General features: G+C 42.9%; 1 protein-coding gene across 2 annotated transcripts in view; it reads right to left on the reverse strand.

Moving 5' to 3' along the window:
• The window catches only part of LOC119392405 (sorbin and SH3 domain-containing protein 2-like), a 231,434-nt gene that overhangs the window by 72,882 nt on the left and 140,672 nt on the right, over nucleotides 1-17,880 (reverse strand). For both annotated transcript variants that reach the window (XM_049414573.1, XM_049414575.1), the window contains exons 15-17: nucleotides 16,870-16,966; nucleotides 16,040-16,083; nucleotides 12,423-12,589 (exon numbers count right to left, since the gene is read on the reverse strand). In XM_049414573.1, the coding sequence (XP_049270530.1) occupies nucleotides 12,423-12,589; nucleotides 16,040-16,083; nucleotides 16,870-16,966 (308 nt within the window). The remainder of the gene's footprint in view (nucleotides 1-12,422; nucleotides 12,590-16,039; nucleotides 16,084-16,869; nucleotides 16,967-17,880) is intronic.

Here is a 17,880-nt window from a genome sequence, read left to right on the forward strand (position 1 = left end):
GGCCTGCACTAAACCAGTTCATGAACAGCTAACCAGTGTGGCGAAGAGCAGCTCGCGAAGAGATGTGGAGACTCGCAATCCACAAGTTGCCCCCTCTAGCCCCTCCCCCCTTCGACTTTGAGCCCCGGTTATTTTTAACAGACAAAAATCACTTCTAAGCTTGACAGACTGTCTATACAGAGACATAGACTAATTATTCCATGCCGTACCTGAGAAGTGCTTAATGCTTAATACCCTAAATGTTGAAACAAAAATAGCAAAAGCCTAGGTTCACTCATATTACAAAACACATCACTGGGCCTGGGCTGGAAAAATCTGCTCGTGCAGGGCTCTAACTTATATTGTCGATTGAAAACTTGACACCATCAATTGGAATGAAGCCTAATCAAGCAATAAGACATACCTGACCTGTGTGAAATGTTGTTCCACATGAGTGTTACCTCAGTGTTTCACCAATTTAAACTTTATCAAACTATAAATGTACACCACGTTTAGTGACCTAACTTGGGCATTGTACGCTGCAAATGTTCTTTGAAATCCTATATTAAGTGGCTAGCGCTGTGTACGTGAGACAGCCAGCCATTCCTTCGCTTATATCATACTGCAACTATTCCGCCAGTGAGTTACAGGCGTAATACCCCGAAGGTATACAAAAAACGGGCGCAATAAGCCGAAGATGTATAAAAACGCCAGTGTGAATCATGGCATCGTCACAAGTTCTCACAGATGTCTCCAAGAAATTTTCTACGTGTGGTATCTTCACAGTAACCGAGAATTAGACAATTCCCTTTATTCTTGAGAAACTGTCAACTTTCACCAATGCCTCGTTTATGCTCAAGGGCTTATAGCTGGCTTAACCAGGCCAGGTTGGGCCGGGTACGAGTCATTTTTGAAAACACTGTGCTGGGCTCGGGTGGGCCAGAGTATGGTACTTTCAGGCCCAGGCCAGAAAAATAAGCCCGTGCAGTGCTCTAAGCAGTGCTCATTAGGGGTGTGAAGCAACACACAATTTCTGCCCGATTTCTGCCTTCATTGTGACAAATGGAAGCCCTTCATATTCAACATCAGCCTGCAAATCGCAAGAAACATGAGAGGACTAGTCAGGTGAGCATCACAGATGACAGTAACATTTCTTTCTGGTGAAAAGCTTATTGGCAAGTTCTAGCACACTAAGCAGCACAAGACGACAGTGTATTGAAGCAGCACAGCATCCAGTATTGTTGCCACCAAAGATTAAGCCAATCTCTTAGCACATTCTACTTCGGCTACTACAAAGCCTAAAGAGAGACCACAGAACGGACTGCCCTGCTTGTTAGGACAATTTGTACATCATTTCCTTGAAACCAAGGAACACAGAAAACCTGACTTCGCTCTTTGTCTTACTTAGTGGAGTTCATAAAGGTAGAATTCCATCTTTGACTCAGGCTGATAGCCATTATAGCCACTTTTGTTGCCAACAATAACCCTTAACATAAGGGTTGTCTGTGAGATGGCCCACTGAAAACTCAATCAATCATATCAGCATGTTAGATTGTGCCTGTGTCTTCCACTTCTTCTGGTCACCTTTTTTCTTGCGCTTTACAATTGGAGTATATAGATTTCCAACTCGCCCAGCATTCATTACTTCTAATACATGTGCGCAATAGACTATTTAGTAAGTTTCACTTACCATCATGCTTCAATTAAGTACAACTGCTGCTTCTGACACAATATTACTGTTTTCACTCCGCCATGTGCAAAGGCTGCTGGTGATGCACATGGAGTATTCTGGGTAATGCAAGCATCTAAGCTTTGTGCAAGTTAGAATGCGTTCCACGTCAACGCCGCTGTCAGTGGCACACATAGACGGCCACATAATTACAACAGCCACAACGATGCGGCAGACAATAAAACAGTCCCCTCTACCCAATGTGACACAATGCTAGACTGTAAACAACCCTTTACTTTTCACAGAGTTTCAACACTCTTCATAATATTCCTGTTCCTGCGCTTAGCTAAATTTGTAAACACTAGCTGCATCAAGCCAAGCAAACACTGCCTACCTACCACTGAAGTACAGCATTACAACTGTTGCCCAGATGGCAGCACCAAACTAAAGAATTTTCAATCACACCTCGTAAATGAGTAACATCACATTATGGATTTTCGGTGTTTTTGACACAATGGGAAATGTGAGAACATTGCCCATTGTGAGAACAAACCAAGCTCAAGAAAGCACTCTCTTATGAAGCGATTCTGCTATTCTTTTTCTACTTAGTTTAAAAGCCTTGTGGTTCACAAAACAGCAAACCCTTAATAGAAACAATAGGCAATTTTCCAAGGGATAAAAGCACATACCACATTATTCACTACTTGTTCTGCTTAGCAACACGAGATGCTTACATTGTGATCATTGCGGTCATTTTTTTTTTTCTGCAGTGACTGCATTGGACTTGTGCGCTCTAACTTCATCGGACTTGCGTGCTCTAGCTTCATTGCACTTGTGTACTCTAATTTCATTCGTCTTGTGTACTCGAACTTAATTAGAGTACACAAGTTGGAGCACTTGCGTGCTCCGACTTGTGTACACTAAGTGGCAAGCATACTTTTAGTATTCACTGTCAACTACGTATTTTCATGTGGCGAAAACATTGCCCAAAATTTACAATGGCTACTGTTTTATCAGCCAGTCTATGTCACCCCATGAAAGTTTATGCACCTGCCTGTTCTGCAACCTGACAGTGCTGCTTACAGCCCCTACTTTGTGGCTAGTGCAACGTCAGCCAGTTTTTTTTTTTTTTTTCAGGTTACAACACACTGTGAGAAAGGCCCACGCATGCAAGAGAAGTACAATGCATCGATCATGCCACCACATACCATGATTAAAGCCAAAGACACCATAAAACGAAGGACATGCAAGGGTGCTGAAGAGGCATGTAGACAAGATGCAGCGAGACCAGATACGCATTACACGTTGCAGTCATCATACAGACAATGACAGACAGGGCGAGACGACAGAGATGTGGGCAGAATAAGCTCCAATATACGAAAACGCTGTGCTGTTGCATGTTTGACTCCAATAGGCTAGTCTAGGAACGACAACAGGGAGTTGAGAATAACAATTTAAGGAATCACAGGAAACCAAATTGACTCCTGCATCATGGCATCAGCAACAGCCACCAACCTGCGCAACTCACTGCTCTTCTAAACAGTAAACTGTCAGTTTCTCCAATGGGGATGTGTAGCCTCTACAGTACGTGGGTCCCTTTTACACATTTCTGGTGCATTTTTTTTTCCTTTCAGGAACTTCAATCCCACAAAGAATTGGGCTAATTGACTGCACTTGAGTGGTTATTCCCTCTATGGAAAAAATTAATGCAGTAGACAAAGAGAACACAATACATAATGGGTTGTGTATCAAACTCCATTCTATTTGTGTTAGGTCATTGTCACAGGACAAATCAGGAAAATTAGTTTCAAGCACTTCCTATTAGAGATTTTGAAAGCCAGGATCAGTGGCTTTCAAAATCTTGAAAGCCAGGATCATGGAAGGAAATTTTTTGTCCTTTATGAAGCTTTCTTTCTGAGAAATGCGTACGGCTTTCCTTATACATAGCTGTCACGTGACATCACAGACAGGTTCTCTGCGCTGTTACCCCAACATGGTGGCTACCGTGACCTTTTTATCTCATCAGAGAGCGTCAGTGCATAGGAGGACACCCAGTCGTTCGGTCCCCACATTCTTTTGTGCTCTCCCCGCTTTCTTTTGTTCGCCAGCCGCGCCAAGGGGGAACACAAAGGAACATGAGGGTTTGGGTATGAAAGATGCTTGGGGCCACTGGCACTAATCTGATAGCGAGCCGTCACCGTTTCTTGCTCCGGGCGTTCGAGCAAAAGTACACGCTGCATCTCAACCAGCTGGTACCCCAAGATGTCGGCCACGGTGACGTCAATGCAAGCTATGCAGAGCCTTGCACTAGAAACGGGTGGTTGTCAGTTTTCTCTAACAACCCTTCCGCCACCTTGCAGGATTCAACAGAACTCATTTGCTATATTCATTGCCCATGTGCTTTGAGTCGTTGATTAATTCATCCTCACACTGCTGATTGCTAGCTTCCCGGTTAGTTAAATTGGTAGAGCGACCACCCCGGAAAAGTGTTGGTTCGATCCCCTGACTAGAACCAATTTTTTCATCAACTGTGAAGCTTTCTTTCTGATGATCCGTACGCATTTCCTTGTAGCCTTGTACTACAAGCAAGTGGTTGGAAGTTTCCTCTCTCATAACCCTTCCGCCACATTGTGGGATTACACAGAACTCATTTGCTATAAAGCCAGAACCGGGCCCAATCCATGGGTTGGACTTGTACAGACCAGTCGATTTTCATTCAGGCCCAGGCGAGGCTTGGACCAACAGGCATAAATAATATGAACTGCAGTAGGGTATGCATTTGGGCTGGTTGGTTCATCATTATGAGTGGAAAAACAGCGCTAAAAAGACGGGACAAGAAAGGACGGATTTAGTTGTTAGTCAGCGCCGTAGTCAGTGTCCTTTCTTGTCCCGTCTTTTTAGTGCTGTTTTTCCACTCGTAGGCATAATAAGTAGGGAGAGTAAACATATTGTACGATGGAAGGGAATTCTGAGGGCTCGTTTCTTGGTTTGATACAACCTTAATGAAAACCAACAGATAATGATGCCAAGGAAGGTATAGGGGACATTAATTGTACTGTTTTAAGTGTACTGTAGTAATTATGATGTAGATGTGAAGAAAGTAAAGTGAACGAAAAGACAACTTGCCGCCAGCAGGGACTGAACCTACAACCTTCGGATAACGCACCCGATGCTCTACCAATAGAGCTACAGCAGCGGTCGTCCCCTCCTCCACTTTATCAGGTATTTATGTTCATGCAAACCTGGGAGCGTTAGTAAGCGCCACTCGTAGCCATGACGGCAAGTGTGGTACGCTGTTTTTGCCAGTTGAAACAGAGAACCAGGGGGGGGGGGGTGCATTGGCTCAAGTGTAGTGCCCGTTCTTAGCAATATTTTTCTTGCTTATGGCAGTAATCCTATGTCATATGACAGTAATACCAATGTCACGCGCGCACTTTTGATCGCAACCTGGGCCGATCCGGATCATACTTTTTCATCACGATAGCAAGTTGGTCACTGCTACACAGTACACCCTAATGCGGATAGAGTTAAGTGCAGACATCAGCCAAATCGCAATCACAGAGCCAGATCGCGATGTGCAGATCGTGATTGAGCCTGATCGCGATTAAATGTAACCGCGTTGCAGCACCTGATCCGGGTCGAGCCCAATCCGGATCGGCCCTGATCGTGATCAAAAGTGCTGTGTGGCACGAGTATAAGGCGCCTGTCATTTTCTAACACAAACACTACGTCGAGGCGGAAATACTTCGCCCCAGATGAAATGACACTGTAGCAACTAATTACCAAAAACTTAATGACTTGAGAGCAGTTGTTTATATCAGAAAGTTGTAGTGCATGACAATTTATGGCATACCATTTTTTAGAAACCACAAAAGTTGCACGTAGTCTGAGGCATCATCAAATTTTAAGGGTGATATCGAAATTGATCGCGCCCGGCGCACACGAAACACAACAAATATTTTACGTCAGACTGGAATTACTAGTGACAAGGAAGTGACGAAATTTGAATGAAGGCGTGTCGTGGCCGTATCTTTTTGTGAAAAGCGGCAAGTCATCTCTGTTGCGCCAGTGGGTCGCCTTACCTTTGCGTGAGGTGTTTGGTGCTTATCTGTTTTTTTCTAGCTGTGCGCAAGGAAACCGCAATTTCAACCTTTTCTTTCTGCACTTCTTGCAGACAGGCAAAACAGTCTTTCATACCTACTTATAGTTTAAGAAAGAAAAAGATAAGCATCACACATCAAACCCAAAGAATAAGCTGTCGACTTCTGTATTTCAGAATGCTTGCGAATTTTCCTGACCAGATTCTGCTTTGGCGTGACTGGAGTCAAATTACTTAACTTCCCTGTCATATGTAGTTCCGGTCAGTTTCGATATCGCCCTTAAAATTCGATGATTAATAACTTGAATTACTTGCAACTTTTGTGATTTCTAAAAAATGGGTATGCCATAAATTGGCATGTGCTATACAACTTTCTAATATAAATGGGTGCCCTCAAGTGAATAACTAAAAAGTTAATTAACAAGTTTTTGTTAATTAGTAGCATCAATGTCATTTTCATTGTGGCAAAGTATTTCTGCCTCAACATAGAGTTTGTGCGCAAAAACTACAGGAGCCCGACTGTCATAAAATTTTGATAAAAAATCTGTATTTAATAAAAAAAAAAGAAGCACCCTACACTCTACTCTAAGCATAATGTCTGTTTAGTGTGTTTCATCAAAGTGTTGCAACAAGTATGACTAGCATGCATAGATGCATATAAGGGAAGAACCTCTACTGGGAACATCACATCTTTTATGTAACAAATATATCAGTGTGAGGTAAGTCCTTCCAAAGCAAAAAACAAGCAGAAAGGGGAGGCTGACAAACTGTGTGCCAGACGCTTAAGCTTGCATCCCCTTTCTGCTGTTTTCTTCATCGAAACACTGCCCCCCAGTGCTCCAGTTATGCATATTCTCACATTAATGTGACCTAGCAGACCGTGCCTTATCCTACTTGAATTTATACTCCTTTTACACTTCTCATTCACAAGGTACCATATGCAAATGAATGGCACAACAGAGGAAATCTAGCATGTTACTAAGCATGTGCGAATTAAAAAATTAAACTATGGGGTTTAACGTGCAGACACTGCACTTTCCGTTACAAGACATACCGTAGCAGAGTGCTCAGCACCAATTCTGACCACCTGGAGTACATTAATGTGCCCTTATGTCAAAGTACCAGAGCAATTTTGCATATTGACCCTATCGAAATTGAAAGATAACAATGTAACCTGATTTAGGCATGCATTAAGGTATCCGAGATGCGTAAAATAAGTTAGAATAAAATGGTCCGAGCTTGAATTTGTTGGCATTGCTTCATTGTGGAGAACAGCACGACATAGGATAGGACACCAGCAAAAAGAACACAAGAGGAGCGCTATGTTCAGCACTCGTCCTTGTGTTCATAGTTATTGTTCTGTTTAGCTTTAACTTCTTTGTATGCCGCAGCTACTGAACGATAAGCCACATAACTGTGCCTATCATTTTGTTTCGCTTACTTACAACTACGTAGACACTAGCCGCTTCTATTTGGGAAGTTTTGACAACCCTCAGAGCTGTTGCTTCTGAAGGACACGTGCATACACAATGTCCTTCAGAAACCATGTTGCATAAGCACCCTGCGCCAGCTACAGAGCACGTGACCTCGTGAACAACTGATCGAGTGGATAACACGTCTAACCCTCGGCTGCCCCTGGAAACAGAAGCCTGGTTTTGGACACCAGCATGAGTTCTGTTCTTCTTCACTTTACCACACTGAATGTTTACAGGCTTTTGATTATATTTCTTTAAATTATACTGGCTTTTCTTTGGATTCTCATTGATAAAAGATTTTGCTGGATTGTGTACTACCTGTGATGAGCCTTACACAATGAGCTAAAGAATCATTTCATGGTTGTAGTATTTAGTTAGAGTGCACAGATCTAGCTTAACCGTAACCACTGTTGACTAACCAAATGTACCATGAAGATGCTAAATAATTTTTTTTAACCATCATAAATCATTTTCACGCATGAATCATCTTTTTTTTTTACCATTGCTTGAACAGTGCAGAAGTATGAATTAGCTTGCCCAATTGGTACTTCACAAAGATTTGTCTGTAGATGTAACCTACATGTATATATAGTAAAACACAGGAGCAGAGGGACAAATCTAATGCAGTTTTGAGGCTAAATTCAGTAAACAATGGGCAACTGCCATCTTCATGAGGCTCATAGGTTCTTTAGCAAAATAAATGTTGCACGGTGTAGCAGATAATGTGCCGTGAGAAATTACCTACAATTCGTTTGTATTTCCAACATCTACAATCCGACATCTTAGGGCCAGGAATTATAAAGCAAATAACCAACATCCAAGCAACGAATGTCATCTGATGGCAAGCACTAAATGCCTTGGCAAAAAAAGTTGCTGGCAGCTGCCAATCAATCTGGCAAACCCTGCCGCCGAAATTTTGATTGGGCGAACACTGGCGCTGGGAGCATCCAGTGAACACTCATGCGCTCAGCTAATTTGGAGGCCTCAGCTCCAATTGCCATGCATGCTGGTGTTTTGCCTGCAAGCCTTCTCATGTCATCTGCAATTGCAGTGGTGCAGTGTCTGATGCAGGTGTACGGCGCCAAACGCGTGACGGCATTCACCACATGTAGTGTGACATAGCGGCCATCGTCATACAAATGAGCGAAAGAAGGGGAATGTATAGAAGATGGGGGGTGGGGTGTTACTAAAGAGAACCATACAATGCCCATAGGAAATGAAGCCAAGGAAAACGTAGGGGTTGTTATTTGTATTTTTAAATTGCAGTAATATACTAATTATCTGATAACGGGGAAATTAATAAAAGTGGAGGAAAAACAACTTGCATCTAGCGGTGACTGGATTCACAACAATTTGCACAACCTTTGCAGTCATGCGAAGGTTGTGGGTTCAATCCCCACCAGTGGCAACTTGTTTATTCCTCCATTTTTATTCATTTTCCCTTTATCTCATAATTAGTACATTACTTCAATTAAAAACTGCAAATAACAACCCGCAGGCTTTCCGAGGCTTCATTTCCTGTTGACTTCATATGTGCACACAACTGATCATTTCCAATAGCTTGGTAAACTACCAAGCTACCACAACCAAGGCAAGCTAACACAACTTTGTGAATTTATACAGTTCCGGCTGCTGGCTGGAGTGTCACTCAAAACAGCTCTCTGCCTATTGCGGCGTTATGTCACCTATGGTATACATATAGCACGTACTCATCAAGATGTGGCATGGAGCGGCGAATGAAAACAGGTACGTCTAGAGGCAACAGCAAGAGCACCACAGCCACGTGTAGACAGAGTGAGAACACGGTTGGAATGGCGCAACACCCACACACCAGGCAATGAAATGGCTGAGGAAGCTCGTTTGAGAGGAAGAGTGGACCACACATGAGGAGTGAGAGGTGTGCACAGAGATCCTGCATCACTATTCATAGCATGAAAAAAATTCTGTCCAAAAGCCAGTCACTTCTTCCCTCGGTGTAATGAGCTGAAACCTGGTCTGTTTAAATCAACGAATGCCCTGCTGGTATTGCTCGAAGGCAGAGCACTTAAGCTGTGAAAAGCTAAATATGAAATAAAACTGATACGATATTAACCTCTGCACCACATAAGTATCTGGAGAAAATGAGTGAGTGGCTGACAAATTGTTTTTCTCGCCACTCCAGACAGTGAGGCAAAAATCTGTGCCACAGCTAAACGAAGCACAAGGGGAACAAAGGCACACAAAACATGTGCAGCCACAGAGACAGTTGTTTGCACACCGCAAAAAACAACTGCTACAGGAATCGTGGGAAAACTGTGGTAATACATGGGCCCGACTGCACAAACATGTGCTACTTTGTCAAACCAGTGCCTGAAATGTGTTGGGCTACACATCTCGCGAAACCAATACCCGGCAAATCGCCTGTGCTGAATGCAGCACCGTATAACATCGCCGCGAGCAATGCATGCATTAGGTGAGCATGGTCAGATAAGCAGCCTCGCAATTTCATGAGTGAAGTAAAGCACGCAGCCCTCACACCAGGCAGAAACAACTCGATTAGTGCCGAGATGTGGTAGAAATGGCGAGTCTCAAATTGGTGCAAAATACGCGGAATTTTAAAGAATGACGCAATACTCTGTAACCAGAAGCCACGACCAAGAGCAACATTTACACCACGGTTCCTGCTTTTACTATCTCTTCGGCACGTGGGTATGACCGTGACGATCTGTGCAAACGGGCCCACTTCTGCATCACCTAGTGAGTTAGTCACACCGATGCACCCAATGTTAATCATCACTGGGACTCATTCCAGTGTCAGAGGAGACAGCAGCCCAGACCACATTCCGTGGATCCTCCAGGTAAAAAACCACACTGCTCTGCACATTCAAAGATGTAACAAATGGCAAAAGAGCACACATTTTCTCTCGTTTTTACAGCTTTAAAAGGTGTTAAGATATTCATAAGAAAACATTGTCACTCTTTGTACAGTTCCCAATGAATGAAATGTGGTACTTCACAGCAGTTCTTCCTTACTTTTAGCACTGTAGCGAAGCCCACAAGCTACAGCACGTGGCAAGGACGTGAAAAGCTCATGCACTCTCGTATTTGATAAATTATCCTTGCGTTAACATTTCTGTCGGCACATTAGAAGGCAGCACAGTAATGTAGAGGATGTTCTACAGTTGAATCACAGCATTTCATTCTTTGAGCACTGTTCATTGCTTTCAGGTGTGAACCAGTCTAAATTGGGACAAGTAGAAGCCCAAACCTCAAGGAGATCATCGGGTTAGCTCTTGAGGTGTGTGCACCCTCAAGAGCTAAGCTTCGCATGGCATGCTAAGCTCAGCCTTGGTCTACAATACTGCCCCTAAGGGTGGTTTGTTTTAGCTAACTAAGCATTAATAAATTAAACAGCAACCATTTTCCATTTTAACACTGTGTGAATACAATGAAACAAGGAACTGTAAAGTCGGCATTTGCATACACTAGCCAAAAAGCCTGTCTGACTCAAGGAACATATTACGACCCTTAAAGAGAAAAAAACTAACTGCAACTTGAGAAATTACTTCCCTTTGCCTTATCTCACAAATCAGACTACTTTTCCATTCCATAAATGAGAGAGGCCCACCACTGGTGAGAACCACTTAATCAAAGCTCAAAGCCCTTAAGAACAGAAGAGGAGTAAGTGCATAGGCACTAAACCCATTACTTTCAGCCCTGTTTTTTTACAACGCAATGAGCGGCATCCTTCAAATTCGGTCTTCCCTTATACCAGAACAAAAAAATTGCACTGACAAAATTTGCTCTCTAACTAGGGGTCCGTGTTTTAGGAGTTTAATTTTCTTGAAATTTGGAAGGTGTTTTTTGGAGTTTATTTTTTTGGGTGAAATTCGGCGTTTATCGGGGTTTATTTCTCATAAATCTCCAATTCCCTGAAATTCGGAGTTTAATTTTGCATTATTCTCAATACTCCTATATCTTAGATGAAATATCTGAACAGAAAACAGCAGAACACACGAAGCGTATTTTAGTTGTCCGGAAGGCTTGAATGCACAAACAAATATACATACAAACACACATACTTGAATACAAAACACCTACGTTTGTGCACATTACAGCCTTAAAGCTCGTTGTAATAGACGCAAGCATACTTTACGAGGTCCGTATATTCGATGTCATCTGGTGCGCCCCAGTGCTGGCAGGGGACTGCATGTTAAGATGTCGTCTCGCGCTCATGGGGGCCCTACATACGATGACGTCTCTATCTCCTGGCTCGAAAAGCCCTTCGTTAAATGTGCGATGGGTGCAGTCTATGAGATATTGAACTGACGTGAGGTAAAGTTTATATCGGCCAAACCAGCCGATGTATCAATAAATGCTTAGAACATGCCCTTTCGATATAAAGAACAAAACAGGGTCATATCAGCCATTAAAACTGGAGTTCATCGGATAAATCCGAATTGTCAGAAATTTTACCGGCGAGTGTTAATCAGATTTTTTCTGATGTATCCGAAAACACGGAGCCCGTTCTATAACCTAAAAACCAACAAAATGGATTGCGAAAATTTAAAAAAATATCTTTTAATGGGGTGCTTAAATGACCCTCGCTTTATGCTTAGTGGACAACTTCAGCAAGGTCGCATGTCAGCAAAAGAACATGCCTAAAAGAAAACCTAAAATAGTTCTGCCTTCTCTAGCATTTAGACCTCAGGAGTTGCGCTTTATGTGCAGGGGAAAAATACAGCGCATCCACAACTTAAGTAGTATTTGCCCTTTAACTGCATAAAAGCTACATATGAGCTGAAGAAACATGAGCATTAAAAAAACTACCTGCATATAACATTTTCAAAATCCAAAACACTACATGCATTTCTGAATTCAAATCTCAAAATGTTAGCAAAAGATTTTTCAATAGTTTTTAGCAGCACAAACATATGTTACAGTAAAAATGTACCGTTATGAAAGGCTGTCCACACTTACGGAAAGCTAAAAAGCTCTCCTTACTGAGGTCCTAATTTAGTGAGAATATGCTTTCACTGTGCGATGTTAACATTTGGTGACTGCATTTTTAATCAGACAGACTTTCTACGAAGAAATCAGGCGCAGGACAAATTTTTATCAATCCAGTGGAAAATGGGCGAAAGGGCGTGGTCTAAATGCAAATAAAGCAAATCTCTAAGCCTCGGCTGGGCACATCACATACAGGTGAGTATGTTCGTACCTGGTGGCTTCTGGGGCGCTGGTTTTCCCAGACCTTCGAGCGGTATGTCTTCTCCCCGTTGCACTGCCTTGTACCACTCCCGCTGCTGACGGGAGTCCAGGTGGTTCATCCGGCTGCCAGTCTTGCGAATCAGTGTTGAGTCCGACTCATAGCCATCACTCAGAGTGCTGCAAACGTTAGAGCAACAGAGGACAAAAAGTGTTGAAAAATTGTCCAAAGACCCTAGCCAATAGCACGGAGTCTGAGAGGAACGTCACGACAATGAATGCAACAGCAACACATCTGAACATTACACGTAGTAAAAAGACGAAAGAAAGATGGCGCAGAGAAGAAGAAATGACAGGACAGTAAGAATGCTGGTCTTCAACTGCTAGCTACTAACTCGCCCCTTCAGAATGAGACCTGGCGTAACTGAAACAAAATGTTGGTGTAAGGAAATGCCTCCGCTGCACGAAGTGAAGCAACCTTCATACTGTCTAAGATTTCAACGAAAACTACACAATGAGAACACAACACATACAAAGACATATACAAAGATATGAGCCACTGGCTGGTCGCGCGCAACCGCGAGCGACCATGCTTGGTTGGCCGGAGCCCCGCAGCCCCGCACCCCCTCCGGCACCCCTCTATGCACACAACAGAGACGGCTCGTTTCATCTCGGCTCGAGCCGCATTCACGTGACTCGCACATAGAACATACGATGCATGGGGTCATGTTATCCATTCGAACTTTACATGGAACATGATGCCAACGGCAACGGCAAAAATGCACCTAGAGTGTCAATGTAATTGCTATCGCAATATAAAATGTGATTGAACGTTTTCGTGAATAATAAATTAATGGTGTCATGTACATAAAAACTGAGCTCATATTTGATATGAGCACACAAATATGCTTAATCACTGATGTTCGCATTATCCTACCCTCAATAAATATTCATGAGCCATTCCACTATGTGAAGGTTGATGACCAGCGGAGCTGTTTAGCACACGACATGGAGGCATTAAGTGTGGAAACTTGGGCGTGTTGGTGACGCAGAATTTTTGATGGAAGGTACAGCGGTGGCAGTGGTCATTGCACCGCGAATGCAAAAACACGCACACACACACAAATTTATTCTTGCTCAGTGGTTATCACTTCGGACTTGTTTGGGGCAGCGATAAAGAACACACGGACAAAGACACATAGTAGACGCCACGGGCGCTGACTTACAACTGAACTTTATTGCCTTTTCCAGTGCATTTATATGTGCCATAATCGCTCGTTGTGACAGCCACGTTTCCCAGAACTAACAAGCAGCGATAAACAACAATCTTAACAATCTGTTTAGCTATAGCAGAGGAATTTCACATGGAGCACGCGTGCAAAAAAAAAAAAAACACCAAAAACAAAACATCAAAGTTGTGTGCCTTGACTAACAGTAAGAAGCGACGTGTTTGAGTCACGCAACACCGGAACAAGTTTACAATGTGCGTTTTTAATGTCGTCTACAGCATTCCCCTGAGTTGTGGTCGCCGCTACATCGGTCAGACGGGCCGATATTTTAACGAGAGGGCTAGGGAGCATAATTTGAACGTGCGCAATCAAACTGGAGGATTCCTGGGTGAGCACTGCAAATGCTGTGGTTGTACCCCTGATTTTCAACGTACACAGTTCCTCAAGAAAGCGAAAGATAAAACTGAGCGCGAAATCATGGAAGCCTTTTTCATACATAAGGCAGGTGACAACTGCGTTAGCAGGCCTTCAATCGTTCTGTCTGACGCTGAGATTGATTATCTCAAAGGTTTTATTTAAGCGTGGTTCTCACTTGCACTTCCCTTTTGTTGTCATGTAATCTTTCATCAGTTTATGCTTTACACGCGAAGCGTCCGTCAGTTGTTATTTTACTATGTTGTTGTTGTTGTTGTTGTTGTTGTTGTTTTGTTTTTTGGTGTTTTTTTTTTGCACGCGTGCTCCATGTGAAGTTCCTCTGCTACAGCTAAACAGATTGTTAAGATTGTTGTTTATCGCTGCTTGTTAGTTCTGGGAAACGTGGCTGTCACAACGAGCGATTATGGCACATATAAATGCACTGGAAGAGGCAATAAAGTTCAGTTGTAAGTCAGCGCCCGTGGCGTCTACTATGTGTCTTTGTCCGTGTGTTCTTTAGCGCTGCCCCAAACAAGTCCGACGATGAACCAGCTCGCCCAAACCAAAGTTTTGCTAGGTTATCACTTGCCCTGATTAGAGTGATGCTTCTCAGGAGTGCGCACTACACACGGCTTCCCCATTATGATGGCAAATGCAAGATGCAGAACAGCAGCTAGTCTTTCTGTTGAACAACAGCACAAACAACCAAGACAACGACGGAGGAAGGACGAACAAGGTGTTGACGGCCTCTGTAGACGATGCTTGCTCCAATCAGGAGGAGGAAGGTTGCCTCGGAAACCCTCATTCGCTTCTGCTCTGCGTTTGCTTTTGTTGTCGACTCTTTCACTCTCACTTTTTAGGGGAAAGTTTTTCCGTGCAGATGCCATAAAACCCCGGACTCTACTCTAGACAGCTTCACTGCAATAAAGCCCCTTATATCTAAAAACCTCTCCCCACCCCACCCAATCGCCCCTCTTAAAGGGGTCATGAAGCACCCCTTGGGCTTGTTGAAAAAACACATCCTGCGGAAAGCTGACACGGCTATGAACTGCTCGGCCAAATATTGAAGTCATGCGCGCCGCGTAAAGGCCACAAGCGGAGCGCGAAGTTGCCGTTTCCTCAGGCGCCCTCTTTTCAAACAGAGGCCGGTTCTCACTCTCGTCGGTGGGCGCCGTCTGCACGTTGACGTCACGGATCTGCCCGTTTACATCGCAAGAGACATAGCATGCATATTGGCCGATAGCCGACGTAAATCGAGAGCAGCGTTTGGATCAGATGCGCTTCTTGCCGCAGGGTGCCGCTACTTGCCGGCGCCACACTCCTCAGTACACGGTAGCCGCACTCGCGCACGCGGATCACAGCAGGAGAGCGATTGCGTTTCACGATGCACGCTGACATAACTTCGTTCCCCCGTGTCATCCCTCCCTGTCTAGCTTCCAGTGCGCTCGACGGCATGAGAAAAGAGAGAAAGCGCTGAGAGTGTGCGCCAAAGCCCCGTAACTCCGCTCATTCTTGACGGATTCGAGAAATTTTTGCGGCAATCGATTCGGGAGGCAGTAAACTCAGATACTGAGGTCATTAGATCATTACTTGGAAAAGTGGTTCATGACCCCTTTAAGAATTTCAGGAGCAGGTGCTCTTGAGGTTGATCTAGCCTTGCATGTCTTAGAAGGCTAAATCTACCTGCCATCTACAACATGTTCCTCCTGCCTACCAAAAATAGAATTTCTATCGTTAGGCTGAACACTTCAGATGTAAATCTGATCACCCTTACTGAAAAATCCAGTTCTTTACAAGAACTTCTCAAAGCTTTTATGGGATAACGTCCAGAACTACCGCGTCCACTTTGATCCAATGATCTAACAGTGGAAAAAAACCAGCTTCTTTACCCTAGCCTCACAGCAAAATCTTCAAAGAAGCTCCAGCACAGTAATTATTCTATTATGAATCAGGTAAATGTACTAATAAAAAGTTGTACTGTACTCACTACTTTGGCTTGGGTGTATCCAGAGGAGGCAAGTACCGAGATGTCTAAAAAAAAAAAAGAAATTTCAAATTGACAGAGTAAATGTTAAAAAAAAAAGAAAGAAGAAAGTGTTATACCTTGAAGACTGGCCACTGAAGCATTAAGTTGTCGTTGCCAGATCTTGGTTTCAATAAAATTTATTTACGTTTTTACATTACTGAAATTAGTCCTTTTTCATACTGTCTTATTAATTCAATATTCTTGCAGCACTTTCCCCGTAAAAAAAAGATCTTTTGTCAACAATACTTCGCAAAAAAGGTTGAATTGCAATTTAACGAAGTTTCAACACGTATAACAAAGTAAATTGCAGACTTTACCGACTTTGTTACATCAAGGTTTAAATATAGAAAATTTCATTATACTGGTTTTTTATATTGAGGTTTAATTGTATTTTGGTATTTCTATCATTGCTTTGCCTTTTGGATGAAAGTGCAGCTTTTGCAAAGTGCCCTGCACGAGACATTAAAGTGAATCACAATAGTATAAGTGTCTCATTAGAGGTTGTGTTTCTGTATAATAGTGACTGCCTGTAGTGGTGAGAAATCATTAAACAAGGAATGTCACTGAAGCACACGTTTGGACAAGCGGACTTGTCTCATCACTTTCTCATCACTTTAAGCCTCGCTCTTCTTTGAGTGACAGCCTGAGGAACATAGTGAAAAGCAGTAAAGAAACCGCCACCCAAGATGGTCTTTATGGTAGAAACTCACTGCACTGCAGCACCTAGCTTATTTGTGGATGTCACTCACAAGCAATAACGCTTGAACTGTGAAAAACCAAGAGGTACTCACGAAAGCTGCCTCTCTCTCTGCAATTGATGAATGGCCAGGTTCATACTCTTCTATACTGCGTGGCTGAATCTTGTAGGACCCAGGTAATGTGGACAGGCTACACCAAGAAGATGAAATACAAGCATTGATTGGTGCTACTAATAACCAAGATTTATCAAGCTTTAACCGTACACATATATCTAGGGCATCACACAAAGAAACAATCATAAAGATGTGCCTAATTTCATTCACAAAATTTAAAACATCCTCATCAAGAGAACCGCTTCAACAGCAGTTTAAAAGATAAGTTGTATACACTATATTTTCATTTCTACAGTGCTTCTTATGCGCTGCACACACAAAACTGCTCCTTGTAAACAGCCTCTGAGCATGTAGGTCTCAGGCAATGACCTAAACACATACACAGAGCACACTATACCACCACACAATTTTTACACAAATTAACAACGCACTTAAAAAAAATGGTACTTATGCCGTTAAAGCTTGACAGCATGCAGCTCATGAATGCAGTGCAATGATCTTGATTTATTTCAGTATCAGGAAATTATCAGACATGAAACCAATGAGGCTGAAAGCATCCACCCAGCTGGCGTAGTCACAACGACACTCGGCATGTGCTCTAATATGCTGCAGCAACCATCTGTAGCCGCAGCGTAGGAGATGAGAATCCCTGTATTGCACTTCGCAGCACCCCTTTGTAGTAGGCTCGTGCGAATAGCATATTTTAGGTTCGAAGCGAATAGTGATTTGGTCGAATAATTTCTAATCGAATTCGAATAGTATATATCACATATTATAAAGAAAAACGAGCATATTTGTCATGACCCAACTAACCTGCACAATATATTTTTGAAATTGAAACAAGGCATGTGCAAATGTCATTCTTTTTGGTTCAAAGGAAGTGGAAGCAACTTTGAATAGTGGCAGGATTTCACTTTCGGTAGAATGCCAGTGACAACCTGTAAAATATGTTACGTTGTGTAAATATGTTATACCGGTATAAACCGGTAT

This window comes from Rhipicephalus sanguineus, chromosome 1 (genome assembly GCF_013339695.2).
Source record: "Rhipicephalus sanguineus isolate Rsan-2018 chromosome 1, BIME_Rsan_1.4, whole genome shotgun sequence".
Taxonomy (NCBI): Eukaryota; Metazoa; Arthropoda; class Arachnida; order Ixodida; family Ixodidae; genus Rhipicephalus; species Rhipicephalus sanguineus.